The sequence below is a fragment of the Numida meleagris genome, chromosome 7, assembly GCF_002078875.1.
Source record: "Numida meleagris isolate 19003 breed g44 Domestic line chromosome 7, NumMel1.0, whole genome shotgun sequence".
Classification (NCBI taxonomy): Eukaryota; Metazoa; Chordata; class Aves; order Galliformes; family Numididae; genus Numida; species Numida meleagris.
In genome coordinates, this window is record NC_034415.1 from 4,853,390 (window position 1) to 4,879,551 (window position 26,162).

The following is a 26,162-nucleotide window of genomic DNA, read 5'->3' on the forward strand; positions in this document are numbered from 1 at the left end:
ATTTGGAACTGTTTATGTAGCATTAATCATAGAAAGACTTCAAAACATCAACATTTTTACACAACAAACAATGTTCTGTAACATTATGCCAAGTGTTTTTCATTACATTGACTACTACTACCACCTTTATTAAAGGCAGGATAAGTGGTTAGCTCTGTACAATGACTATCAGGAAAGTAAGTACCATCATGTTGCAGAACACGTGCAGATGACCAGACAAAGCTGAAATCTGAAGGCTGAAACACTGCTTCTGCCCTGTGATCAAGTGGCCAGATACTTAACAACAGGAGCCCAAGCCAACCAGGAATAAGCGCTTTGAAGATATCCACTCCTGAAGAAAGCCCTTACAAGATCCTTCATCTTATGAGAAAGTGGGAAAGCTGAGCAGAACATCAGGGAGGTTAACCAAGGAGAGAGCCCTCAGACTGACCAGCATTTGATAATATTCAAAACAAGCCAAAAAGAGCATGCACGTGAACTCAGGAAAGTTGTGATTTTCTTTGCTTTTGACAGATGATAAAGAAACTACAGTCCTGGCATGGCACTTCAGAGATTTTCAGAGTTTCTGATTAAACTTGCTGTGACACATGCAGAAGCACTTTTGTGATTATTCAGCACATAGTTAATGCTGTATTTGAAAGCTGCTCATGAAAGCTAGGATAGCAGTGCAAAAAAAAAACAGGAAAAAACTCTCCTTCAGCTCCCACATCCTTTAATCACATTTTAAAGAATGAACTAAACTTCTGCTACATGCACTATCCTTTCAATTGCAAATCTGGCTTAATCATTAATGGACCTCTCTTCCCTTTAGGGCTAGGTCTCTTCAGCAACATCAGGGTAACTGTCTATCTGTACTAAAAATCAGAGTTGCAAAAAGAAAACAAAAAAATATATAGTTTGACTGCAAGAAACTACAGTCAGAAGCAACATGGATAACTCATTGACAAATACACTTAAAGATTTGTAGCCATTTAGAGCTGGCAACTGATTTTCTTCCTTGACTTAGTCTCAGCTGGAATGGAACTGTTTTTTTTGTGTCTGCTGTGATGCTACGTTTTGGTTCTAGGAGAATAACAGAACAACAATGTTGATAACACACCAACGTTTACAGTTGTAGCTACACAGTGTTGTACAGACCAGAGGCCATTCTCAGCTAAGGGCCCAAGGAGCTGGGAGGGAACAGAATTAGGACAGCTGACTTAAGCTGGCCAAAGGGATATTCCATACCATATGACATCACGCAGAAGGAGTTTGAAGGGGGTGGGAGTTCTCTCTCTCTCTCCCGCTGCTCGGATGCTAGCTGGACATCAGTCAGGGGGTGCCGAGCAATTGCTTGTGCATCATATATGTGTGTGTCGTAAGTATTATCCTTTTCCTTTCCTCTATCTTAGGAAGTAGTTTTATCTCAACCCATGCATTCTACCTTGTTTTTTCCCCAATTCTCTCCCCCATCCCACCGGGAGGCAGGGGAGTGGGCGAACGACTGCGTAGCACTGAGCTACCTGCTGCGTTAAACCACAACATTTCCCCAAATAAAAAAATTGGGAAACAAACTGGATATAGCTTTATTTTAAAAAGAGACTGTGAACACGTTTGCAAAATTCTATTACAGGGAAGAATTTGGGAAATGTGGAATGGACTTGCTTTTACAAGGCAGATACGCAGCTAAGAAAAATCTTCAATAGAAAAAGGATTTCTGCATCTTCTTGTAACATTCTCAGAAGCAGCATTTCCTAACTAGGAAATTACTTCAACAAATCATACCTGCTCTTCTGCTATTCTTGAGGTGTTCTGAAGTTTTATTATTGTTTTATTGAAAGCCTTCTGCATTTCTTCCATTTGCTTTCGGTACCTAAAACAAAAAGTGCAAAGACCTGACATGTTAGTTCATACGACCCCTCAGCATTAGGCTTCTCTTCAGAAAGTACTATTCTATGCAAGGAGAAATTGTTTTTATCCAAAGCAGCTTATTTAAAATTGGAGTGGTATTCCTTTTCCAGTTTCAGACAAATACAGTGAAACATATTCCTAGTTTGTGAGACTTTATTCTAAGCTTCAAGTCAAATATCGTTTCATAGCATCTCAATAGGCGAGTGCTAATTTACTGGCACTATGGAGAATTTTCTGCAAAACACTGACTGCCAAGAGAGACAACACAGTAAATGTGACAGAGAACCCTTCCCTGGAACCAACTCTTAAACAGGTACATTTCCTGGTTGTCCTACAGCTAAGTAGAATCACAGATAAACCACTAGTATATGTGCATCCCCCACAGAAAGTTCTGGGTTCCTTCCCCATGCTCCCTTCTTCAGCACAAGTCATTACAGATAACACAGTAGCCTAAGTGGAAGTGAGCAACTAAATAGTCCAGTAACAGGCACTGCAGGTCTGCGTCACTCAACAGCAACAGGAGAACGTGCCCTTTTGTTGAAGGAATTATAGAGAAGATTAGTATTTGAAGCCGGCAACACTTCATCCTTTAAAAAAAGGACAAACGCCACCATAACCCAACCGCAACACATCAATATTCTTCAACAAAAATTAAATATGATTGTAGCTGAAAACATAGAAAGTGCACCCTAGCTACACATAGATGGCTAGGTCTCAGATAGCTTTTCAAGATTAGGTAGTTACCTCAGTTTCCTATAAGGCTTCCTATTGTAGTAACTTCCATATATTCCTTTGCATACAAATATAAAATAATTCCTTCGAATAGTTGGCTAAAATCACGTTTACAGACTGCAGACCTTTCCCCAGTCTTCCGCAGACTTACCTCTGGCTCAGTTCTTCTAAATAACGGCTGCTGAGAGACATATTCACTTCCAGGGCTTTTATGCGGTTATTAAGGCGCATGAAGACAGACTCTTTTTGATTAGATCCATGAACAAGATTTCCATTAGCATAGCCTAGATCTGTTGAATTCTGCAACTCAGCATAGAAATCTGTAGCTGTTCTCTGTGGCCCTCCAGAGACTGGAATTGACATAAAAGCTTCTTCAGTTGCCTGATCGTCCTCTTTTGTTTCAACAGATACAGAAGACTCAACTGGAGACAAAACAGGTTTCTGCACTTCTGGAGTGCTTTCCTTTCCTTCCCCACCATCATTAGCTAAGATGCCCACTGTATATTCAGGCTGCAGAACAGTCTCCATAGGCTTTGAAATCACTGGAGTAGCAGCAGTCTCCCTGGTGCTCGTCTCCTTTCCTTCGGTGATCACACTCGTTTCAGAAACTACAGAAACAGCTTCTTCTGCAACAGAGCTCTCAGCCTTCTCTGTTGCTGCACTGATCTCAGCTGAATCCACCTGAGGAGTGACCCTTGGTGCTTCCTGGCCTGCGTCTTCTTGTGCAGGCTCCAGCACCATCTCTGTTGCTGGCAAAGGCTTAACTTCAGAGGCAACTTCTAAGAGCAGAGATTGAGAGACAGTTGGAGGATGGCTTGGTTCCAGCTCAATAGTATCTGTAGTCTCATTACTGATGATCTCATGTACCACACTGCTAAAATCAACTGCCACAGTAGAGCCAGGCAGCCTCTCAGCTTTGCTGTCTAATTGCTCAGGCAGAGGTTCATCTACTGACACATGGACAGACTCAGGCAGAACTGCTTGTGGCGGCTGAGCATGAGCAGAGTCATCCAGCTCTTGTTTACTTTCAGTTTTACTATGTTGCCGATGGATGGCTACTGTAACTGAACACCATTTAAAGAGATACTCTGAAAAAGTAGAAATGCAACAAACTGTTGCCAAGTCATAGCAATACACGTCTGTCTCAAGTTCAAACCATGCAGATTTTTCTTCTTCCTGATCATCACTAGACAGCAAGGTTACTGTTGACTGGCTTGTATCTTCTTCATACTCTTGTACTAGCTGAACAATAGGACTTTCTTTTGTCAAGTCCACATGTAATTGCTCTTTATCCATCTGCGGGATATCTGTCATGACAAGTCTACACGGAGAGAGTTAAACATCGGATGTTACTTCAACAGTTTTACATGCCTGCTCTCGAAGACTGCAAAGTTTATTCCCATGACCAAAGGTCAGTTTGAATACAGTCAGAAATCATGCAAGTTATTCTTCCTTAGTATGTTTCAAACCTGATTTGCCACCGAATTATTTCAGGCCTGCCTTCTGATGCAGCAAACCTTCTCAATCAGATAGGTCCCTCTTCCCTCACCCCTGAAGAGTTACCAGTTCAAATATCACTAAGTTTTCACACAGCAAGCATTTTGCTCTTCTACTTCAATCTTTAAGTGCAAGAATCAAAATGTTCCAACTAATTTTCTTCAGTCTGAGTGCTAAAAAACCGTAATACCACTATACACAGCAGAAGTCTCAGCTCTAAGCAGCCAAATCAACTCTAAACAACAAATCAAATGAAAAAAAAGCACAGATGATATAGATACCACTCCCCCTCCTCACCTAATTCCATATATTTGCATACATGTTTTCATCAAGGGGAGCCTACCAATATATGGTTCTAAACCAGAATTTTTGTCAGTACAATCTGACTGAACTTTCAGTAATACAGCTACCATTCCTAATTAGTATCCCTTGCAGGAGACAACCTGCAAAACCTAATAATATTAAGCCAGCATCCACCCCGGAATCTTTAATAGCCACAAAAGAACAGCTCCTCTTATTTCTTCCAAATGAAGTAACACAAATAGTTGAAAACATTTATGGAAGCATTTTGATATTTAATCAAGTGTTAAAATATATAATGGAAAAGAGCTGTAAGTAGTTACTAAAGCAATACATTTTTCCTGGTTAGTAGTTTCCCCTGCTTCGCCACTATTTAGTTTACTTGTTTAAGGCAGCACGCCACATCTGAGTAATCTACTACCAACTCAGACTACCTACCTACTATCTATTCCTGACCGGTATGGGCTAACCTGTGCTAGGAGCACACTGAAAAACACACAACTTACTCTGGTGAGGGAACAGGAGTTGGTTCAAGCAGTCTTGGTGCAGCTGTTGAGGTTGCAGGGGTGGTGGCCGTGACATTTTCGGATATACTTTTGTTCCCTGTTGTGGGATGGAGGAAAGAATAGGACAAAGATTCAAGAACCATGTTTGTCTTCCATGATTTTGGAGTGGGGTTGTGTGTGTTAGATGTTAACACTACTCCAGTAACAGCGGCAAGTCATTGAAGTTCCAGTTAACTCAAAGTACTAGCAACAGTTTATACATAAAGATTTTATGGATAGCCTTAAAATATTTCCAGGAAGGAGTTAGACTCTGCAACTAGAACTGGGTGACAGAGTGAGAAATCAGAATATGGCTGAACAAGTATATGGTCTTTTTGTTCCCTTCTCAACAGAAGAAACTTTTGCTCCATGTTTTGCTGTCGAGAGGGTAAGTAATCTACAACACTGATCACATGTGCCATAAAAGAGGGTGAAGAACAGTCATTTAATTGCAGACCATCCAACTCCTCACAGAAAATTCTAGCAAGTGAACAAAAGAAACCCCCCAGAGAAATCATAAGATCATTTGAGCTGGACGGGACTTTTAAAGGTCATCTAGTCCAACACTCCTGCAATGAACAGACACCTACAGCTCAATCAGATGAGACTCTCTAGAATGCTTTTAATATAAAAAATGTAAGTAAAAAAAAATACCTTCAGTTTCAGAAGTTTCTTCAGTTTTAGCTCCAAGCATATTAGCAGCAATGTTCACCATACTGAGGATAGCATCTGAAATGGAAACCAAGTGATCAATGAGGACATAATCAGAGGGCTCAGAGATTACACCACAGAGCAATCTGCTGTTACATAACACTCATCTGAAACAAGCCACAATACATTAAATAAATAGTCATTCTATTATACTGAATGTTCCTTCATTTTTGACGGATAAGAGACTTCTGTTTAAAAGCTAGAAACTTGTATTTGAAAACCACTACCTAATCAGTAGACTGACTGGCAAAGAAATCTCTTTTTCAGTCAGCTTCCAGGCAGCTAAAATAAAGTTTACATGGAAAATGGGATACACAAACACTGAGAAAAAAAATAACTTTAATACACAGTACCACTCTATGTAGGCACCCAACTAGAACCGGCTCCAGCAGCTAACCAAAGTCTCCCCCAGTACCTCCAATGAGCTGACTATGCACACACATCAGTACAAATCTCTCAACACTGCCTTACTCTGTACTCTAGATGTAGCTTTTATGTATTGGCTTTGGCAACTCCTGTCGAAAGGAAATACCTGGCCTCCTCATACAAAACTCCCTCACAGAAAAAGCTGCAACAATTTCCAAACTAAATTAACTACAGCAAGCCTGCATCATGCAGCTAGGCCTTCTAACACAGGCAAGAATTGGTGGGAAGCACTGACTGTTCATTTTCCCACTGCAACTAGGAAACAGTAGAACAGACAGACAATTATTTAGGTAAACTGAGCGTGTGAATGACTGAAGGAGGTCCCAAGCCAGAAACTTAAAAGAGTTTTAATACTCAGACTGAGGAACAGATTTGATAGTTTGTCATGATAACACTCAAGAAGCGAGTCAAGGCTCATTTGCTACATGTGCAAGACAGAATTCTGCCTTTAAACACAATGTCCACAGCAGGACAGACAGAGAAGAAAGATCCACTTTCTTCTTTTAGAGATTTTATAAGCTCTTCTCAGAAATTTAGTGCTGCCTTTCGCCCCAAATGGGTCAGAAACCACATTCTTGAATTATGCTATTCCTCTGGATTTTTGTTCTTGGAAAAGTGCAGGTAATCAAGTTTTTTTTTTTTTTTCCTCATCATTGATGGAGAGGGAAGGAAAGAGGGGGGAGAATTAAAGGTCAGTATAGAAGCCTGACAGTCTTACGAGAATGGCTGGAAGAGCAATTACCCTCACAAGCCAGACTAGCAAAAGACTAAAATATTTCTTAGTTGAAATATCTGAGAAGGTCACTATACCCACCTCCTCTGTGATCCCTCTCCCTCACTGCACATCAGTCCTTATTTTAAGACAATGCAGAAAGGTTGTCTGTCTCATTTGTCCAAGCAATCACACAAATCCCAAAAACAAACTCAGGATTCTTAAAAGAAAGTAACACCGCTTATGAAGATAAAAAGCCTCAAAACCAAGATATACCAGCCAGGATTAAGTAATGGCCACTGCAATGTTTCAGTGCTCAGCTGCACTGATAAAGCACTAATAGTGCTCAAAGAGGTACTGCAAATCTTTTCATCACAGTCTTAAGTACACTTAAAAACAAAGAAAGAAAAACACCTTACAAAAGTCATTCCTTTTTTTTCAGACTGTGAACAAAAGATTGGGAATACAGCAGCTGTGGATAGGCTATGTGACCACAACTTGAAAACTGCCTTGAAATTTTGATTTCAGCCACAGATGAAAGATAACTATTGTCATGGAAGAGCATCCTGCTTTCTCGCACCTGTGAGAGGAAAGTATTCAGAAATAAGCTGCCTTTTCCACTATTGCCCCATTCAGAACTGCACCCAGCTGCACAATATTCATAGCCATGGCCTCTTTAAGCAACAACTACATTCTCAGAAACAGCAGTGAAGAACTCTGCAGCTCTGATACACTAGGGAGCAAAAAAAAAAAAAAAACTGAGCCCTTAAACTTGCTGTCTTGAATCTGAACAACATTCATGTGACTGTAAACCTACACGACAGTAACAAATCTTCATTAGCTGTGCCAGAAGGAAGAGTGGCACAGGGAAAGAGCCCTATAGAAGAGGGTGCGTGGCAGCTGATATTATCCTAAATAATTCAGAAGTTAAGAATACCATTAAAACTGAATGTTCAAGTATACTTGGCCAAACAATACCCACACGTGGAGGCGTTCCAGTGGGAAAAGTGACAAGAGATGGCCAAGACCCATTAATTCCGCCCAAAAATTATTCAGCTCTCATGAAAGACACAGAAGCTACAAGATTTGCATAAGCCCGTCTCAGAAAGTGCCCTCCATCTCCTCTGTTCAAGCTGTGGAAGTAAATCTTTATATTGCCTCCCATAAATAAGGCACCTTAATTATGCATGGATTTCTAAGCTTTGAATAATTAAGGTGTGACTGCATGTTAGTACTGGTTGTTTACAGCCCCATGTAAAATTCAGATTGTTTTAAGCACTCGGTATCCTTATGCACAGAAAATAAGGTTTCTGAAAATAAAATAATCTGAAAACCAGGAAGTTCTACTTTTAGAAAATTTTAAGAACGATAACCCAGCTTGTAATTGCTACAATTTACTCCTATGCCATTAAATAGGAATCACAACAAATAGTTTCAATAGAAAAATCACAGAGAAAGTCATAGCCATTGCAGGTGGAAGTGTCATTCCACTGTGAAATAGCCCATTTTATTTCAGCACAGCTTTATCTAGTAAGTCATACTTACTTGTAGCAGAACCAAGGAGATTTTTTGAAGATTTTTCTTCCCCTGTATTGTAATCCAATGGATAATCTACGTAAAAAAGAACACATATCAAATTAAATGTCGTGAACAATGAAAACAAACATCAAGATTTAACATATCATTCGACACTGTTAGTTTGACAGTGTAAAAATAAAGCTACAGAAATAGAGTTAAAGGTCAGAGATGCCATACTGAAATAACAAGCTCAATGCAACGAGAAATACAGAGAGATTCATAGTTCAATCCTCAGCTTCCCCTGAATTCAGAAGTATGCAGCCAACAGCTCACTGGGCTTACACAGGGTTTCCATCTTCCTCCTCACGAGGGCTGGAGGAGGAGGGAGGATGTTTTTGTACATCTTTTACAAAGCCTGCTAGCCAACATAAACCCTCCCCAATTGTTTGCAGCACCAATGGTCCCAACAACCCTAGGAAAAGGGCTATGGTCACTACAGATAAAGCTGTTTGTGTGAGCTACTTCCATTATCTTAGTTATCTTTTGCTAGTAACAGTACATGGATATTGTTGTCTAGCCTGCCAAGAGAAATTGAGGCTTATTACTAGTGCTTTAAAGTAATCCTCCAAAATAGTTACAACAGTTTAAAACTTAACAGGATGCTTGGGCAAGCCCAGAAATGCTTAAATGCTGTCAAACAAAACTGAAAGGATTTGACTGTTAAATTTACTTTAAGTCAGACTTGCACAAGGCATGCTTGAATGGCTAAAATAAAAGTAGAAGTTATTTGCCTACCATAGTCTTCATCAAAGAGTTCCTGTCGTTCAGACTGATACTGAGAATCAGCTATTTCTTCATACTCCTCAACCATGCTAGTACCAAATACCCTATGAACAGTTTTAGAATTCAAAAAAACAAGCGTTAGTCTATTAGCCATGTAATTACTTGGCACAACGGACAGACAATTAGATAAGCAACATTAATGTCACATAATATGCAACAAATACATCAGATAAGCAATAGCTGCCTTCGTTTAGGAACAAATACATTCCTCAAACTTCTATCCATTTTGTTGCATGTTTCAAGTGCTGTACCAAAACAAGAAAGTTTCTAATTCCAATAATTCCAAGGAGATTTGGAATTACCTTGAACTACTACCTAGATGTAAGAGCTTGTGGGGAGCTTGAGACAAGAACATTTCTTCAGCTTCACCTTCAACAAACTTTAAGAACATCCTCCTAACTACTTGATTTTGCGTGCTATACTTTTTGATCTGCTCTGCTGAAATCAATTTAAATAAACCCAATTTAAAGCACTATCACTCAAAAATATTCTGCTTATGATGCTAGTTTCTTAGGTTCAAATCCAGGCACAGCCTTAACAGAAGAATTGAAAGTAGTTTTCACGAACAACACGGATGCCATTATCCTGTGAGCTACGGATAGAGTTGTTCTGATCTAGGTGCTTCAGGTATGACTGACTACAGTCAGTAGTACACACCTGGGGTGTCATGTAACAAAGAAGATTCTCAGCAGCACTCACCACACCTGCCCTTTTTACCGTACCACTTGTGCCTTGCTATGCTTGGTCAGCCTTGAAACGTTCATGCCCTCCTCAGAGGCTGTTTGTGCTCCTGTTCCCCAACCTCCCTGCCCCGCTCCCTGCAAACATTCCTTACACAACAGGAAACTAATTCAAAGATTCAAGGCTTCTTCAAACACATGTGAAGCAGCACATTATGCAGCAGGTCAACTTAGGCAATTAATTTAATTTGCAGTATTTTATATTTATATTGCTAACTAAAGTATACAAAAAACTAGAATTTGTTTCTCAGCTTTATTAGAGCACGTTAATCTTCACTGCAAAGAGGTAGAAATATAAAGCAAAACACTTAAGATATTACCTTATAAGACTTAAGGGACAAAAATGCTCTGATCCAAAGTGTGATATCAGCTCCACCTAAAGAATGAAAGGTACTTCAAATAACAGACCAAAGACCCATGGAGTTAAGAGAGTCCATTTAAGACAGTTTTGTTTACAGGGGGTTTGTAGATTGCCCAGAACAGAGAAGGCTGAAAGCTTTATTCTTGCCATGCATTAATGGGCTGAGCCGCAGCAGAGAACACCTCAAGCCCTACGCATTCAGCATTCCAAAAGAAGAGGTTGCTAACCTTTATGTACTTGATGAACATCTGAAGCAAGAGAAAGGAAAAGAAAAAAAAAAAGATGTCAGTACAAAGGCTGAACACATGCCACAGGCAACTACAGAGCTTTACTGTTTTTAACTCAGTACGATAATGCCTAAGACAAGTAATGAAGGACAAAGTTGCAATACTAATTTATCTGCCTTAGGTAGCAAGATTTAGTCTTCACACCTTGAAGACAGGAGGTAACATGCAACACAAACGTTTTATTAATGAAATCAGTCAAGTTATTCAATTTTTCTGATGCCAGACAGAGCAGCGCAGTGAGTTAAGTTCACTATGTAGTTTTTCCCCCTTAAAGAGCACAGATTACAGAAAGTGACTAGAAAGAAAAAACATCATAGCATGCATTCTGCATTCTGCTACTGCTTCAAGTTCAACACAGCGTGCTCCAATTTATGGAAACTACTAGAAGATGATGCACAGAGCACCTTATGATGTATTTCAAAGCTTCAGTCAGTGTATTTCTAAGGACAACTTGGCTACACACTGATATTTAGTCTCAATTCAATTTAGAAGTGTACAGTGCAGTCATTAAAACACTATATAGATGCTCCCAATGAAGAACTGCACTAATTTACATGTGATATCAAGATAGTTCCATAAAAGCACTCCTACAAAAAAAAAACCAAACCAATTCTGATACTTTTATTAAGCCAATTAAAAAAAAAACACACTTCCTGAAAATTTTTGGACTCTTCTCTTGTAGATTAAGCACACTTAAAACTCACTTCTACATTGTGCTATGAAATACAAACATCACAATAACAGTCCTTTCTAAGTTTTGCCATGCTATATTATTCAAGGCAAAACACTGTATCCTCCAGGGGATTAAGTGCTGAAGCATCCTGTGTTAACTCTGGAACTTCAGTGACAAGCAAGATCCTAGCTTCCTTGAGGCATTAATTCAGCCTGAAAGCAGAATTAAAAATAAATGAAATCTTTATCTGACTCATGCAGAATTTCTGCATACAGAGGTCCAACAGATAACTATCATTCCCAGCTATCTCTTGAATAGAGCACAAATCTTAATTCAGTAGCACAATTCGATTTTTATTTTTTTCCAAGCATCACCATTACAGGGTGGATTTTAGGCTCTCAGTAGAAAGGGCCTAAACAGTTTGTATTCCATGTGAATTATAGCTCCACTTCATCCCAGCATTCTCACTAAAGCTTTTAACCCTACTCAAGTACCGCATTACTCAGAGTTTCATTCTGGTTGAATCCTCTGAATAAAAATAGCTTGCTGCAAGTTATTTTGATAGGGCAGAGATCACGGAGAGATTTCTGTCTTGCATTTAAGAATAGGACAAATCTAACTTCAGCAGCTACCACAGGAAAGCAGCTGCTTTCTGTTTCAGTTCTGCTAACTGCCCCAGTAACACAGGAAGGGAACGGGTCCTATTATTTTACTAAACTACAACCTCAGCTTTAAGAGTCAGTTGTATGCTGCACCGGTGCTTACTTTAACATGATGCAGTCAGGTACTTGTTAAGTATGATAGCTTTATACAATGAAGGCATTTTAAGTGAAGCAGCATTTGGAATGAAATTTTACCTCTGAATTCACATACAAAGTCAGATAAAAACAAGCCAGCACAATGTCAACATTTTCCCCCCAAACTTGTGCTACAGTAATGTGAAGAAAATCTTCTAAATTTATGATTTACTTAGCTCCAGTAGGAGCAAGCCTAAATAATTTGCGTGAGAAGTAGTTACAACTAACTGCAAAGCTACACTTTCTGTCTATTGATGAGAACCAGAATTTAAATGTTTATTCTTTCAGATTCCTTAAAACTGTATAGCAAAACACAACACAAAAGTATCAGGAAATACACAAGTTCTGATCTGTGCTTCAGGGAGCATACACACATATATAGACACACAGGTAGGTACAGCCAAAAGACAAAATACGTTGATACTCAGAATCATATATTTAGAGTATGTCTCGTTAGGTCAAGTGGAACAGAATATTGTCTGCATTTTTCTTAATTCATATAGCAGTTAAAAGTTCTTAGACACAAGGTAACAGGTACTTTCCAATGCATTCTCAGTTACTATTTGAGGAAGACAACACACCAGTGACTGTGTGACAAGGGTTCAGTATGTGGCCACTAGGGACACTAACACAGTTTATGGTAAAATGTGCTTTGATAACACATGCCTCTGGATGCTGTTACAAAAGATAAGATCAACACTTATTTCCTGAGAAGCATCAATGCTTTGGCAGCATTAAGTTACCTTAACATATTTGGCATACATCTGTTCATCCAGAGGAAAGCTTTGGACATTCCTCTCATCTCTGGCATGGAAAGTACCCAGTTTAATCCACTTGTTTGTTGGATACCTGGAAAAAAAACAATATAGTCAGATAAAGAAACACAAAACTCCAAAACACACTGTTTACAGACTTAAGCTTTCCAAAACATTTTTTTTGCACAAGAAATAAAGTATTTTTTAAAGTTGCATGAGAGCCGTGTTATGCTTTTTAATGCAGAGAAGTATTGCAAGATAACATGCCAGTCTCCACAGAAAAGTCAGCATTACCTCTTCACATGCTTCGTTCAGTGTTTAAACCATTTAAGGATGAAACCCTATATTTGATCCAACTATTGAAATTCAGCCAGTAAAATTCCTGGGACAGAAGCAAGGTTAAAAAATAAAAACATAGGAAGCAGGGGGGAAAGGGAAGCTAGTAAATGATTGTATACGCAAAATGAAAACCAAGTCATTTCACAACACATTTCAATTTGCATAAACACATAAACAAGAAGCCATCAATTCAATAATTATTTAAATTCTTCATTCAGCAGAGCTGGTTTTGATAACATACCTGTCACTAATGGACACCAGAAAGTCTTTAGGAGTGGAAGAGAATAACTCATGATTTGCAATGTCAAGCTGTTTCACCTGGACTGGTTCACAAAGCTCAATAACAAACCTTGAAGGCAAAAACGAAACATTAATAAAAGCACTTCACCCGTCCAATTGCACCCCTTGGTCCTTTGTTGCTGGATCCTTCACTAGCTATAAAAGAACACTACAGAAACACTGCAGAATAAAGAGGCGTCACTTCTTGCTCCCTTCAACAATCACCAGTGACACTCAAGTGAAACTGACAGGTGTATCTAACTTAGTAACTCCAGACAGCACCTGCAGCTAGAAGAGCTTCATCCATTTTGTGCTCAAAGACAATACATCACAGAACTAAAAGCCAACAATAGAAACCATTATTAACGTCACACCTGACAAACTAGTTATTTATATACAGTAAATTTCAATAAGCCCTACAAGTATTGGAAAGCTGGGGAAAGAAACCAAGAGCTTGACTTGAACACAGCTCTTCTGAAAGATGCTGATTACATCAAAACTACATATGCTGAAGTGAATAAAGTTATCCCCTTAATCATACTACTCAATAGCAAAGACAATCCTATGGGGAACACAATTAAGTATCCTCTGCTAAATCCCTTAAAGCTCCTTACACACACTTCAAAGGCAGAGACACACCAAGGATCCAGTCAGTTCCACAGTATACGCATGCTCTCATCATGATGGGAAACTAGAATTAATCTTTACATACAAGCAAACCTAAGCAACCTACCAGATTTTAGTACTGCATGGATTTAACATATAAAGGTCCATGTTTTCCATCAGAATAGCTGAAGTGCTCTGTATGAAGAAGAGGACACTTAGTATTTTAGGTAGACAATGATAACACCAAGGGTTTTCCCCTCTCTTCCCAGAAGTGAATTTAATATTACTTCTATGAACTAATACTGGGTTTCATAACATTCAAAGCGTGATAAAATATAGGAGACAGCATACTGCACTAATTTTGGGCAATCACAGCTTATTTACTATGGTGAGCTAATACAACCTCATTTAATTTCTATTCTGAGTACTCTGCTCCCTCTCCAAATATTTCCATCAAAGAAACTTTTCTCTGTAGTAATCTGTTTTGTTTAAGACATACAGATCATACTTTATTGTGATCTTTGGGCTTATAAGAATAGAACATAAACTCAAAAAATACAAAACTACTTCAGAAATCAGTGTTCAGTTTTATATAATTGTATTTGGCATTACTACTTGCATGAGAGCAAGCAAACTGAAGTAATGCACACTAATAACTGGTGAATGCTTACCTTTGCTTCTGGGTTAGCTGCCAGAATTTTGGCACCGCACTCCACAGAAGCGTAGTTATTTCTATTTTTCTGGACCTTTTTTGTGGAATGCTGTCCACCAGCAGCAGAAGGGTGCATTGATTGACCTAGGAACAAGAAATGTCAGTACTATAATGCTCACACAATAACTGTTTTCCCTTTCAGGAAAGTGCTGCTTACGGCTTTTACATGATAAACGCTACCGCTCGTGTCATTTTAGTAGGAAAGAGAACTTCTTGGGTGCATTCTGAATTCAGACAGTTTCACTATTCAAATTTAAGATTAAAGTGGTCTCTATTTAAAGAAAACAAATCCAGAACTCACTCTTTTCTTTCTCTACCTCCATGACTTTCTTCTTCCATTCATCAAATGTTGGAATGTCTCCAGGGTCCTTTGGAGTTATGACAGACGTAGGGTCAATTTCCCCTGTTTTCTTATAGTCTTTCTGGAAGAGGGAAAAAAAGTTGCCACAGACTGTGAATATTTTTCAATGCAAATGCTGAAACAAAAGCAAACTTCATATTGTACATCAAGTCAAAAGCAAATTCAACATCTGAACTCATGTTGAAAACTCAGTGCCAAGGTATGCTCACAAGCCAAATAAACATGGGACTGTTTCCTCCTGGAATTACAGACTGGCACTGAGATGGTGATAATTTTTGAGGCTGAACTAACACATTTCAAGTACAACGTAAGCATTCTGTCTAATAAAACATCTGCTATGTCTTCAAGATTTTTGCCTTTCTCCCCTAAGGAAAAAAAATGTTTCTCTGTAATAGAAAACTTCAAACAGAAATGCTGATCATGACAGAATACCAGAGATACTATGGAGTTTCTGAATACCACAAAAAATTAACAGAAGAATTAGGTGTTATCTGAAAACATGTTATTTAATACTAAAAAAACACATTGTTTTGGACTTGCCGAAGTAGTGACCCTTTTAAGTTAATCATAGGCCATACCAATCATTTGAAGCCTCCACTTCCCCTTTGTACAGGCACACTCCTAGCACATCATCATATGTGCCAGGACCTTTTGCTAGACATTTCAGGCACTGAAGATTTGTTCTTCTGTAGCCAGTATTTTACAGTTTTCAGAAGGACAGCTCTGAAGGTTGACATTTTCTCTGCACTTAAAGCAAGAACTATGTCTGAAAGTTCTACAGCTGAAACCCCTCAAAAAAAGAGGAAAAATGCCTACTTAGATAAAAAGTAACATGACGGAATTCTTCACGACTCACATTGCAACAGAACTTTAGATGTGGCATACCCAGATATATGTTACACATAATTTAAAATGAGAGGACCAAAACTCTGCCATCTTCATTTCAGAAATACGTGATCTTCCTTGCACTATATGGAAATTAGCAGTCAGACAAAAAAAAAAACAACTGAATAAATAATGCTTTTGCACAACTATGCCATCAGGCCAAAGAGGCAATTATTTACATCACAGCCATTGAAATATTACATTAGTGTAAACTTTTGAAAAAGTTCATTATTTTTTTGGCAGTAAGTTTTCTAGAAGACTCTTGCTGACTGCATGTAATTACTTTAAGGCACACTGTACCCTGTTCAATACCTTTGGGAAAAAATTCTCAGACAGACTACACATTAAAAAAGAATATTCAAGTGAGCAATGACAATCTAAATGTGACCCTAAAATAGGAAAATATAGCATTACTGTGGCTATGGACATTACCTACATAAAACCAGCAAGTTTTAGGAAGCACCTTGCAGTAAGAACATAAAAGCAGTCACACAGTTCACACAAAGTTCTGTCTAGATAAGTAACCCAATTCTAACAGGTGCTAAATAAGATACTTAGGAAATAATAAAAACACATAAAATGTCCTATATTTTCTTTAAGTGCCATCTTTTCCTCTAGCCATCTGCTTGCTACTCAGGAACTTCGTGACTCAGTCCGCAATCAAGAGTTAGTGCTGACTTCTACAGGCTTATGTGGTCTGAACCACCATTCATCCCCCTTTTCTTTTTTCTCCTTTAACATACGTAAAGGAAGTCAGCATCCTGCAGAAAGTCCCAACTTAACAACCCATTGCAGGAAGAACAGTTCCTTTGGATTCTGCTCCAGACAGTTTTACTTGATTTCAATTCCGCAATCTTGTATATGACAAGACTCAGCTGAGAAAAACCAAAGCTGTGACAAACCATCAACCTCACCGCCTTGTTCTTCCATTTTATTTTACCTTTATTGAGAGAGCAACACTAGATCTGCACACAGCGCTCACGATGTATGAGCTGTGAATTTATACAGTGGCAATCAAAGTGACGGAGCTCATTCATCTTTAACAGATAACTGAACAGAGGTCATCATGCTCCTGTGTGTGTGCGCGCTGAGCGGACGGTATCAGTACTGCTTACCTCCCTTTTTAAGTTCTCAGAGGCATTCAGAGCAGATTTTTGATCTGCCCCCTTTTCAGCTGCTTCAACTTTTGACTCAAACTCAGATTTTGTCTTCTTTCCCTTGCCATGTGAAGATGATATGTTCTCTATATGCTGGCCTGCAAGGCTAAAGTTTTGAGAGCATTAGGACGTATAAAATGATCACACTTCGAGTCATATCCAATATTAAACACACACACACAAATGGAGATAAGCAAGCGCATGCAAATCTCTGTTGCAAGGCCAGGACAGAAGAAACAGTTACCGTTAAATTATTCAGACTCACAACCTACTTCAATACTCACCTCTCTTGCGGACTGACAAAAGAGGAAGGCTCACTCTGAGGGTCAGCCTCAAGTGTCCCACCAATATCACAGTCAGGTTCTGACTGCTCAGCTTCAATAGAGCTGACTACAGGGATATCAGCACGGGTATTTTCTATTGCACTGAAGGGAAAAAAATAACATGCTTTTTACCCTTCTGGATAATACAAGTAATCCTGCTAATGAACTACACAAACTAAAGATATTCCAAAGTTAAAAAAAAAAAAAAAAGAAAAAACAACAAAAAAAAGAAAAATAGAAAACCAACAGTCTGAGAAAATAATTAAGAAAACAGAACGGGAATGAAGCACATTTGTGGGACAGCATTCTCAGCTGTGTAAGAAAGAATTTCTCCACCCATCACTCCCAGCAAAAGAACTAGAAGCTAGCTTCTCCTTTCCCAGAATTTTCATTTAACATATTATGAATGTCGCAACAGATAATTTTCCCCATCATCACTACAAACTAAGGGCTTCATGACTACCTGGCTGCCAGCAATCTTCCTCCCCTTTCAGGAAAAAGAATCTTAAATACGAAACTGAGTCCCATCACTAATACCTCCTAAGATTACTGTGTCAGTAGGCAGCTATGGACAAGCCTATGCAAGGAACGGTGTGGCACAATAGTATGTAGCACAGACAGTCAGCAAGGCTTTTTTTCCTCACTGGCTTTCTTCTCCTTCCTCACCAGTGCAATAAAAATGAGGTAATTCTGTAAAGTGTATGAACAGTCTGAACTCAATAATCTGTCCATTACTTGAATTCTTCTTTCCCAGGAAGACAAGTATTAAGGCAAAAATGAAAAGAAAGCCTCCCTGCATGCTCTTTAGCAATGATGGGGTGGGTAGGAAGGGGAAGATGGACAAACGGTAACTTTCAGTTGACAACTTCTGTGAATTCACTTCTTTCTCTGGTGCAGGAATGAGTTTGACATTGATCTAGGAGGTTATAAACCAGATCTAACCAAAAGCCTTTATTCTGCCTCCTGCATTTCAACCAAAGCACAGAGAATTGCAAAAACACAAACAAATGTCAGCAACTTGAAAGGAGATCTTTCTGGTTTTGCAGACATTCGAGATATGCAGATTAGCTCCACACCTAACACTAGTAACTAACCATTGTACTCGACATTAAAAAGCTCCAGATATTCTTGATCTTTGTGGAAAGACAACAGTATCACTTGAACAAAATATAGAACAAGTGTGAACTTAAAATATATAAATATTAGGGTGTACTTGACCAGCCTGAAGTAATTTTGGCAGGAGGCAAATAGCATGAGCTAGAAGCTGCAGCATCCCCTCTGCTTCAGGCACTTTCAATTGTTAGCAGCCTCACCATCATTTTTGAAGTGCATTACCAAGCTCACTATGCACTGCAGTTGTGGTCCCTTACAGCCACAAGAGGAGCTCAGATTATTTTTGAATTAGTTTTCCCCAAATCAGGTATGCATAGATAAGCTACAGTCACCACGCTGTCCTAAAAAAGGATACATCATTAAGTAGTTTGGAATAAAATCAGCTGAATTATTCTGCACCTAAAAGTCTTGTTGCAGTATCAGACAAGGAACATCTAAGGGAGCCATGTTTTGTGACACTGATAGTAACCAGCACCTGAAACAGGACAACTGATGTCTATTTTGATACTGAGTTAGCCTGCATGGAAAGAGACTACCTATTACTATTTAAAGCCAAACTGAAATCTGAAAAAAACAAAACAAACCCACCTATAAATACCTCTGTACCCGACATTCATCCTACTCCTTCTTCCTGTTAATGGTACTAGAATCAGAGAGCTACTCCCCAGCATGAACTAATAAATCAGGTGCCTCAAAACAAGTTTCAGTACTAATTTGCTTGCTAATTTGAGTCTTCACAGTTTACCACTCTAGTACTCCGCAAATTTAATTTCAACCATTACAAGATACCAAGCTAATGTTTGGTAATCAGTTAGATCCTGAACCTCTTTCCAGGACCTGACAAGCACATGGCCTGCATCTAGTTATACCAGCAAGTCAGTACAGCCGTCAACAAAAGCTATAAAAAGAAACACAGGAATTACATTCCAGTTTTGGTTTACAGAAACTGTAAGTTCTGGGAGCTTGATTTTCCAAGACTTGCAATGAAAGACTTCCACAAAGGACCACAAGTCAGCATCAGCACCAGCAGGCTAATTAAGAACAGTCAGCAGACAAGATTGTCAGACCTTTCTATGGTAAAAAGACCAAATTAGTAAGCCAGCAAAACCTTAACACAAAAAAGAGAACAAGAGAATTCTACTTCATTTTCAGTGGGATAATTTTTATCTGTTAAAATACGAGATGTTCGTAAGCAGATAAACAGAAGAATATATTCCCTTTAGCACATGTTTAAAAGACCAGGAGAATTTTGTGAAAGCACCTAGAAGTACATACATGTGGATTTCTAAACTACCATCCACATTTGATTGCACAGCATGCCACAAAAGGAGGGAAACAAAAGCAGGGAAATGAACTCTTAAAGGAACTGTCCGCAGCAGAGGCAGCTCTGCACTACACTACTAAGTACCAGTACGAACAACTTCGGTTGTCTTTAAACTAAAATTTCTTATTTTATTGGAAGTCTTTTTATATCTGAACTTATTTAAGACTGTTCTATTGCAAGTCTTAGAGCAAAATCCTCCAAAGATGATCCTTAACTGAAAGCAGAGGCCATCACTCAAGCAGCTGGGACACTTGAGAATCTGAGAGGAGCACAAATCCTAGTGGTGAAGGCCTGGAGGCTTTTATAATACAGACTCTGTAGTATGAGACGTTATATTTTCTTCTCTGAAAGCAGTAGCTCAGAACTGATAATGGTAATAGTATTACACTTCAGCAAATATGCAACTCTTATTCTATGGACCAAGTAAGTGATGGCATATTCCATTAGCATGACACCATAAACGAAGGCACTGCAAAAGAACAGCATGCAACAGCCTAGGGAAGAACGGTTCCTTATCCCAACTAAACCTGAACAGGAACCCCTTTAAACAGCCTCAGAAAAAGTAGTATTCCATCCAAAACTAAACCAATAACACAGAAAAGCTTACTCGGGCTGTGAGACTGTAGATATCTCTGAGGTAGGTGAACTGGAATTATTTTCAGTGCTTGCAACTATGCTAGACGAAGCTTCATTTACATCTGCTGAAGGTGGATTCTGAGCTTCAAGCTGGCTCGTTTCACTCATTTCAGCAGCCTGTGAAAGCATTGCAGATGAACTAAGTTTTTCAAAACTTGCATAGAGAAAGCATTCATACAAGAACATCCAGTATGAAAATTTAACAGTTCAGTAATTAACGTTTCTGTCAACAATGAACCTGAAAATCAGACAGCAAGACAGTTCAGAAACAAGTTCTTTTTTCCCAAACCTAGCTGGCACTCTGTGCTACTTCAGGGCAGTTAAAACATTCTTTCATAGTCTACAAGAATAGCATAAAAATATTAATCGGAAAAGCATGTGCAACATGAAAAAAGCCTGACTATTTCAGCAAATGAAGCAAGCAGTTCTATTTGTATGCTTCAATACAGTACAATTTATATAAACTGTTTTCATCCTCAGCTGAATTGTGGGAAGGCTTTCAGTTTTACATACACTATTGGAGGTCAGAAACACATTTATACTATTCTATGTTGTAACTGATGAAAAGTGAATTGTTTATCACTTGAGAGACTAGAAATCGTGAGTTGTACTTACACTGGTTCTTCAGTTTTAATAAGCACTTGCACTAGTTAGACAACTGAGATACATACTTCTGAATCTGGAAAAGTACACAGCCTCTTTAAACAAGAGCCTCCTGTCAATACCAGGATTGCTCTAAATCAGTAACTAGACATGACGAGCCTTCTGGAGAAGGTTTATACAACTGAATTACACATTTAAACCACACAGTGCCTGTTCAGAAGTAAGTTCTACTGACATTATCTTGTAACCTACAGAACAAAAATATATATCCAATAAAACACCTGTAAGGGCAGGCTTCCCAAGGATAAGTCAGTGCTCAGGTGTTAGTTACATGTTATCAGTTGTGTATACAATTGAAACAACCCCTTGGAAAGTGCCTGGGTTTTAAACAAAGGAAATAAAACTGATAAAAGCACTGGAAGATCAAAGCTAAGAACAACTGCTACAATCACCAAGTCTGACCTATATAAAACTTCCGTGAGAAGGATTTTTTTTTTTCTAAATATGTATTTTGAGACATTCATACCTATAACATCAAGTTTTAATTTACCTTGGAAAGATTTAGTCAGGACTAAACTACTAAATTACTACTATTTATGCACATGGGAAATGCAAGACCTGTTGATTCACAAGTTCTTCTCCTACAACAGAAACATCAATCTGGCAGCAACCTTACAAGCAAGTGAGAAGTGAGATGTTTTCCAAGGATCTTAGACAGCCCAAAGGAAAGACTAAAATACAAGAAGCACTTGAGTGTATGGAGATAGTAAATGAAATAATAGACTTGCCTGCTCAGATTTTATGAAGTCATCAAGTAGCTCTTCTGTGGAGTAAGTCTGTGTACTTGAATCTGTGTGCTCCGGCTCCAGTCTGGGACCAGCCTCCTTCCCCTAGTATATTAAAAGGTAAACCAACAGTAAATACGCAGTAACAAAAGCCTTTTATTATAGTAAGAGGAGCTAGCCTCGGTAGCAACCAAATAACATTACCTTTCTAACTACCAAGAACACTATCAAGAAGTTAAGCTACATGAATCTTCAAAGCCACTGCCCATGCATGTTTAAATGCTTATCAGTACAAAGGCTGCAGCATGTTAAAACAATTCAGTTCAATTGTCAGAGGCAAGTTTAAGACCATTCAGTTTGTGTGCTAAGGCAAATCAGCTGTTCTGCCAGTTTCCAAGGTTGACAAATCCTCCCTCTCCCTGTGCTACCCGAAGCAGAGAGGAAATGCAATCCTACAAGGACTTGCAACAGATAACCATTAAAACAGACAATAAAATAACACCTGTCACATTTATGTTAAAGCATTCTTATCAGCAAAGCTAGATTAAGTCTGATGTAACCTTTCAAAACAACTTCTGACTATAAATCTTTAGTTGCATAAAGAAGTACAAGGAATTCAGTGAGCAAAAATAAATATGCAGTTGAGAAAAAAAGTTTCACAAACCTCAGATTGTAGAACTAATGAGTTTACTGACTCTCTGAAAGAGAGTCTCTCATTTTAAAGGAGAATGACTGTAACACGTACAAATCATTTCTGAGATTATCCTTTCTGCAGCAACACATAAAATACATGAATAAATCTGGAAGAAAGTACACGCCCCTAGTTTTACCAAGGCAATCAAAAATCCTCCTGTCAAATACTGAAAGCGTGGGGTGTTCAGACTCAGAACAGGCACAAGATTCAACAGCATCAGTGCCTCAAGGAAGGCAACTGATCTAAGGAAAACTGAACAAGAACTGCAAGACTGCTCTTACTTTTGCAGGACATCTCCAGCAGCTTAGTTAGGAGTAACAGACACATGCATAAGACTTCTCATATACCCAAAATACATTTGTTTAATGAGTAAAAATAAGTACAGTATGATGTATGAGCTTTTCTCTGCTTTTATGCAGAGAAACCTACTTAATAATGCAGAGATGTTAATGGAATGAAGGAAGAACGCTGCAAAAAGAACAGGAAAATATACACGAGTAGTTTCCCAGTCTCAAAGCTCATTTCATCTTTCCAGGTTTATTACATCAGCCATTGAACTGGAGTAGGACATCTTTTTTCTTAAAACAAACAAAAAACCAACCCACACATTACACGTTCTTATGGCTTTAAAACCACAGCTTGCCTGCCAAATTCAGGCAGCTTTAAGAATAGGACTGAATGCTGTTTGGATGTACAAGTTGACAAAACAAATAAAATACTGCTGCCCTAGATGTTGAAATGCTTAAGAAACAGACCACATTAAAAATAACTTTTCCTAGCCAGACAGCTCTCTCCTTGAGTCACCTAGAACTCTCAATATATTTTGTTTGTTTTTAATATTTTTACATGTGGCATGTAGAAGTTTTCTTGGAATGAAGACCATGACTGGCACTACTACCAACTGAGAGAGGAAACAGGACGCCCATTAACATCAACATTATCTGTGCTTAGCACAGGACACACTATTTATCCATGTAAATAAAGAAACTGAGTTACCATGACTTTGATAGGACGCAATTGCTTGCAAGCTCACTATGAAACTGAAATATGCAGAAACTCATGACAAGTTTCACGGTAGAACACATCACCCTCAATAGTGCCAAGTAACACAAGTAAGAAAGGGACAGAATCTTATTTATTAGCAATTTCAAAAATGTATTTTAGCTTTGTTAATTTTCATTAAATCGGTGGGGAAAAAATGATGAAGACAGACTTAGTGTTAAATCTTCTATTTAGGATAGCAGTCATTTGTGCACTGGGTTTCTAACACAACACAGATGCAATGACTATACTTAGCCTAGACTTAAACAAGTCATTAGCAATTGTCATGGTCTCTTCGGAGCCACATATCATCCCTAATCCAACTTCTCACAGCCAGGATGCAGATAAGAGAACACTGGGCCACCACTAACACCTTTACTATGGGTTTCCCTCCAACACACAAACCATCAAGCTGTACTACCAATAAAGAAAAAGAAAAACAAAAACTTGGACAGATATCATCCCCTCTCACAGAGGAAGTGTGTACATTAAACATTTCAGCCAGGATGACCATGAATCAAAGCATACGGATCAGTTTTACCTCCTTAAATACCAAGTCAGACTAAGCAGCCAGTTAACATACCTTTTCCTGGATATTTTCGCCATCGTTTCCCAAGACACAAGCATCACTGGAAGCATACTGCACTGTGGATAAAAGACTGTCTTTACAAAAGACGTGCCAAACAGGAAGCCTGTGAAAGAACATAAAAAAAAGTCAAAGTCCTGATTTCAAATGTATAAATATTTTACTACTCCCTCAGCATCATCTCCCTTTTTTGTCATTCCCAAGAATTGTCTAAGAAATAAAAATATCCACGTGCTCTTTACAAAAACTCATTTACCAATAATATTGGAGGACTAAACTTGAAGAAGTTAGTTGCAAGCACACTCCATATTTACTACTTTCAAAAAACAGAAGTATCAGCAAAACACGTACTGTGGTGATACCACGTCACAAAGTAGAAGCTAACGCAAATTACTACAAGATAGAAATAATTAACCACATAGTAGAGAAAGATTTAGCAGCAATTATTACGGAAAAGCCAAGGCCATTGTTTAAGAAGAGAGCACCTGATTTCCCTATACAAATTATACCCGAGAAAATTCTATTCTGTCAACAGCATCAAGCACGTTTAAGATGATCAGCAACAACAAGCTTACTAGAAAAAAGGCCCATGCAAAATTTAATAGAAACAGACAAATGGAAAACCAGATACTGGCTTCACTTACAGTAAATATAGTAACTCTGGAAGTGTATTTTCAAACAGCTTAACTTCAGAGTAGAAAACGAGAAAGGATCTATTTCTGTAGTAAAGCAGCCAATAACTACACAAACACCCGCATCAAAGCAGCATCTTTTGCTGCATACAGCATGGGATCCCTTCACTTTGTAGGTAACATCCACACAGCAGTCATCTACACCTGGAGATCCAAAGGCTGAAAAAGTCTTCATGCAGATTGAGAATGTGATGGAAATATTATAGAGATCTAGCACTCCGTGTGGTTTTCAGATGTACTCAAACACTAGAGTCCCTTGCCACATTAAAGCCAACAACTGTCCAGGAAATGGTGAAGGGATGGTCAGGTGCTCAGTACGACCCCACACGGACTCACACAAACTACTGCACACCCTAAAAACAAACAAAAACAACAAAGAAGAAGAGACACAAGTCTGCAGATCTTCAAGCATAAGAAAACTGCATACAGCAACGTTCTGACATAAGATCTGAAAGCTAAACATAGCCTTAAGGCAGTCATAACAGAAACAATATTAATAGGTCAGCATTTGCTTACATTACACGTGAGCCTAGCGTTTAGAATCTGAATTACCACCTGCCTTAACAGCTTGGAGATCACCTTTATTGGGAAGTAGATGTAGTGTCATTCCTCCTACATAAACGAAGCCGTGCAGAGCACTACATCTTCAGGCTGCAGGCAATCACAAAAGCAGACTTTTGCTGCTGATGTAAAGCCACTGCTTCTTTCCCAGGGGAAGCAGTAGGCAGGTGCCACCGCTCCTAGCCAGGCCCCTTGCAGCCAGCAGAGCAGTGGACCAGGAACTGGGTCTTAAATTCCCATCACGTAGTTACTTGTTTGTATTAAGGTCAGTGTTACACTTTGTGGTCTTTCTTGCTCTAATTTCCTAGCTCTCACTTGGAAAAATTAGTTATGTTGATACAAGCAGTCTCTTATTTTCAGAGAAAATGCTTATGCTTTTATTTTCTGCACCATTGAACTCCTGTTCCAGCTATGACAACTCCCTACTTCTTCATAAATGTATAAGGTAAAGATGAATAATTATGAAAAACATGCATTAGCTCACTCAAGCCCTGCTACACATACACACCAATGTTATTTCCTATTTTGCTTACACTAAGGGAGGTGGGGATCTTCAGAAACTGTACACAGCAACATTAAGCCCCTTACCGTAGAAAAGGAAAGTTACAGCTGCCTGTGAAACAGCATTTTAAACAAGGTACATTTTTGCAACTGCACTAATACCTACTTGAGCATCTG

The 26,162-nt window shown here is 38.7% G+C and overlaps 1 protein-coding gene across 6 annotated transcripts in view; it reads right to left on the minus strand.

Annotated features, from left to right (window-relative positions):
• The window catches only part of SUCO (SUN domain containing ossification factor), a 40,403-nt gene that overhangs the window by 5,878 nt on the left and 8,363 nt on the right, over positions 1-26,162 (minus strand). For 4 of the 6 annotated variants that reach the window (XM_021405047.1, XM_021405049.1, XM_021405050.1 and 1 more), the window contains exons 2-19: positions 24,229-24,337; positions 21,914-22,015; positions 20,494-20,639; positions 17,411-17,551; positions 17,085-17,232; positions 15,025-15,145; positions 14,683-14,807; positions 14,139-14,206; positions 13,368-13,475; positions 12,776-12,881; positions 10,503-10,523; positions 10,235-10,290; positions 9,127-9,218; positions 8,359-8,424; positions 5,619-5,693; positions 4,926-5,022; positions 2,774-3,943; positions 1,765-1,852 (exon numbers count right to left, since the gene is read on the minus strand). In XM_021405047.1, the coding sequence (XP_021260722.1) occupies positions 1,765-1,852; positions 2,774-3,943; positions 4,926-5,022; positions 5,619-5,693; positions 8,359-8,424; positions 9,127-9,218; positions 10,235-10,290; positions 10,503-10,523; positions 12,776-12,881; positions 13,368-13,475; positions 14,139-14,206; positions 14,683-14,807; positions 15,025-15,145; positions 17,085-17,232; positions 17,411-17,551; positions 20,494-20,639; positions 21,914-22,015; positions 24,229-24,337 (2,839 nt within the window). Of the gene's footprint in view, positions 1-1,764; positions 1,853-2,773; positions 3,944-4,925; positions 5,023-5,618; positions 5,694-8,358; positions 8,425-9,126; positions 9,219-10,234; positions 10,291-10,502; positions 10,524-12,775; positions 12,882-13,367; positions 13,476-14,138; positions 14,207-14,682; positions 14,808-15,024; positions 15,146-17,084; positions 17,233-17,410; positions 17,552-20,493; positions 20,640-21,913; positions 22,016-24,228; positions 24,338-24,875; positions 24,981-26,162 lie in introns of those variants that run through there. The other 2 variants (XM_021405053.1, XM_021405048.1) reach the window with 2 other exon arrangements.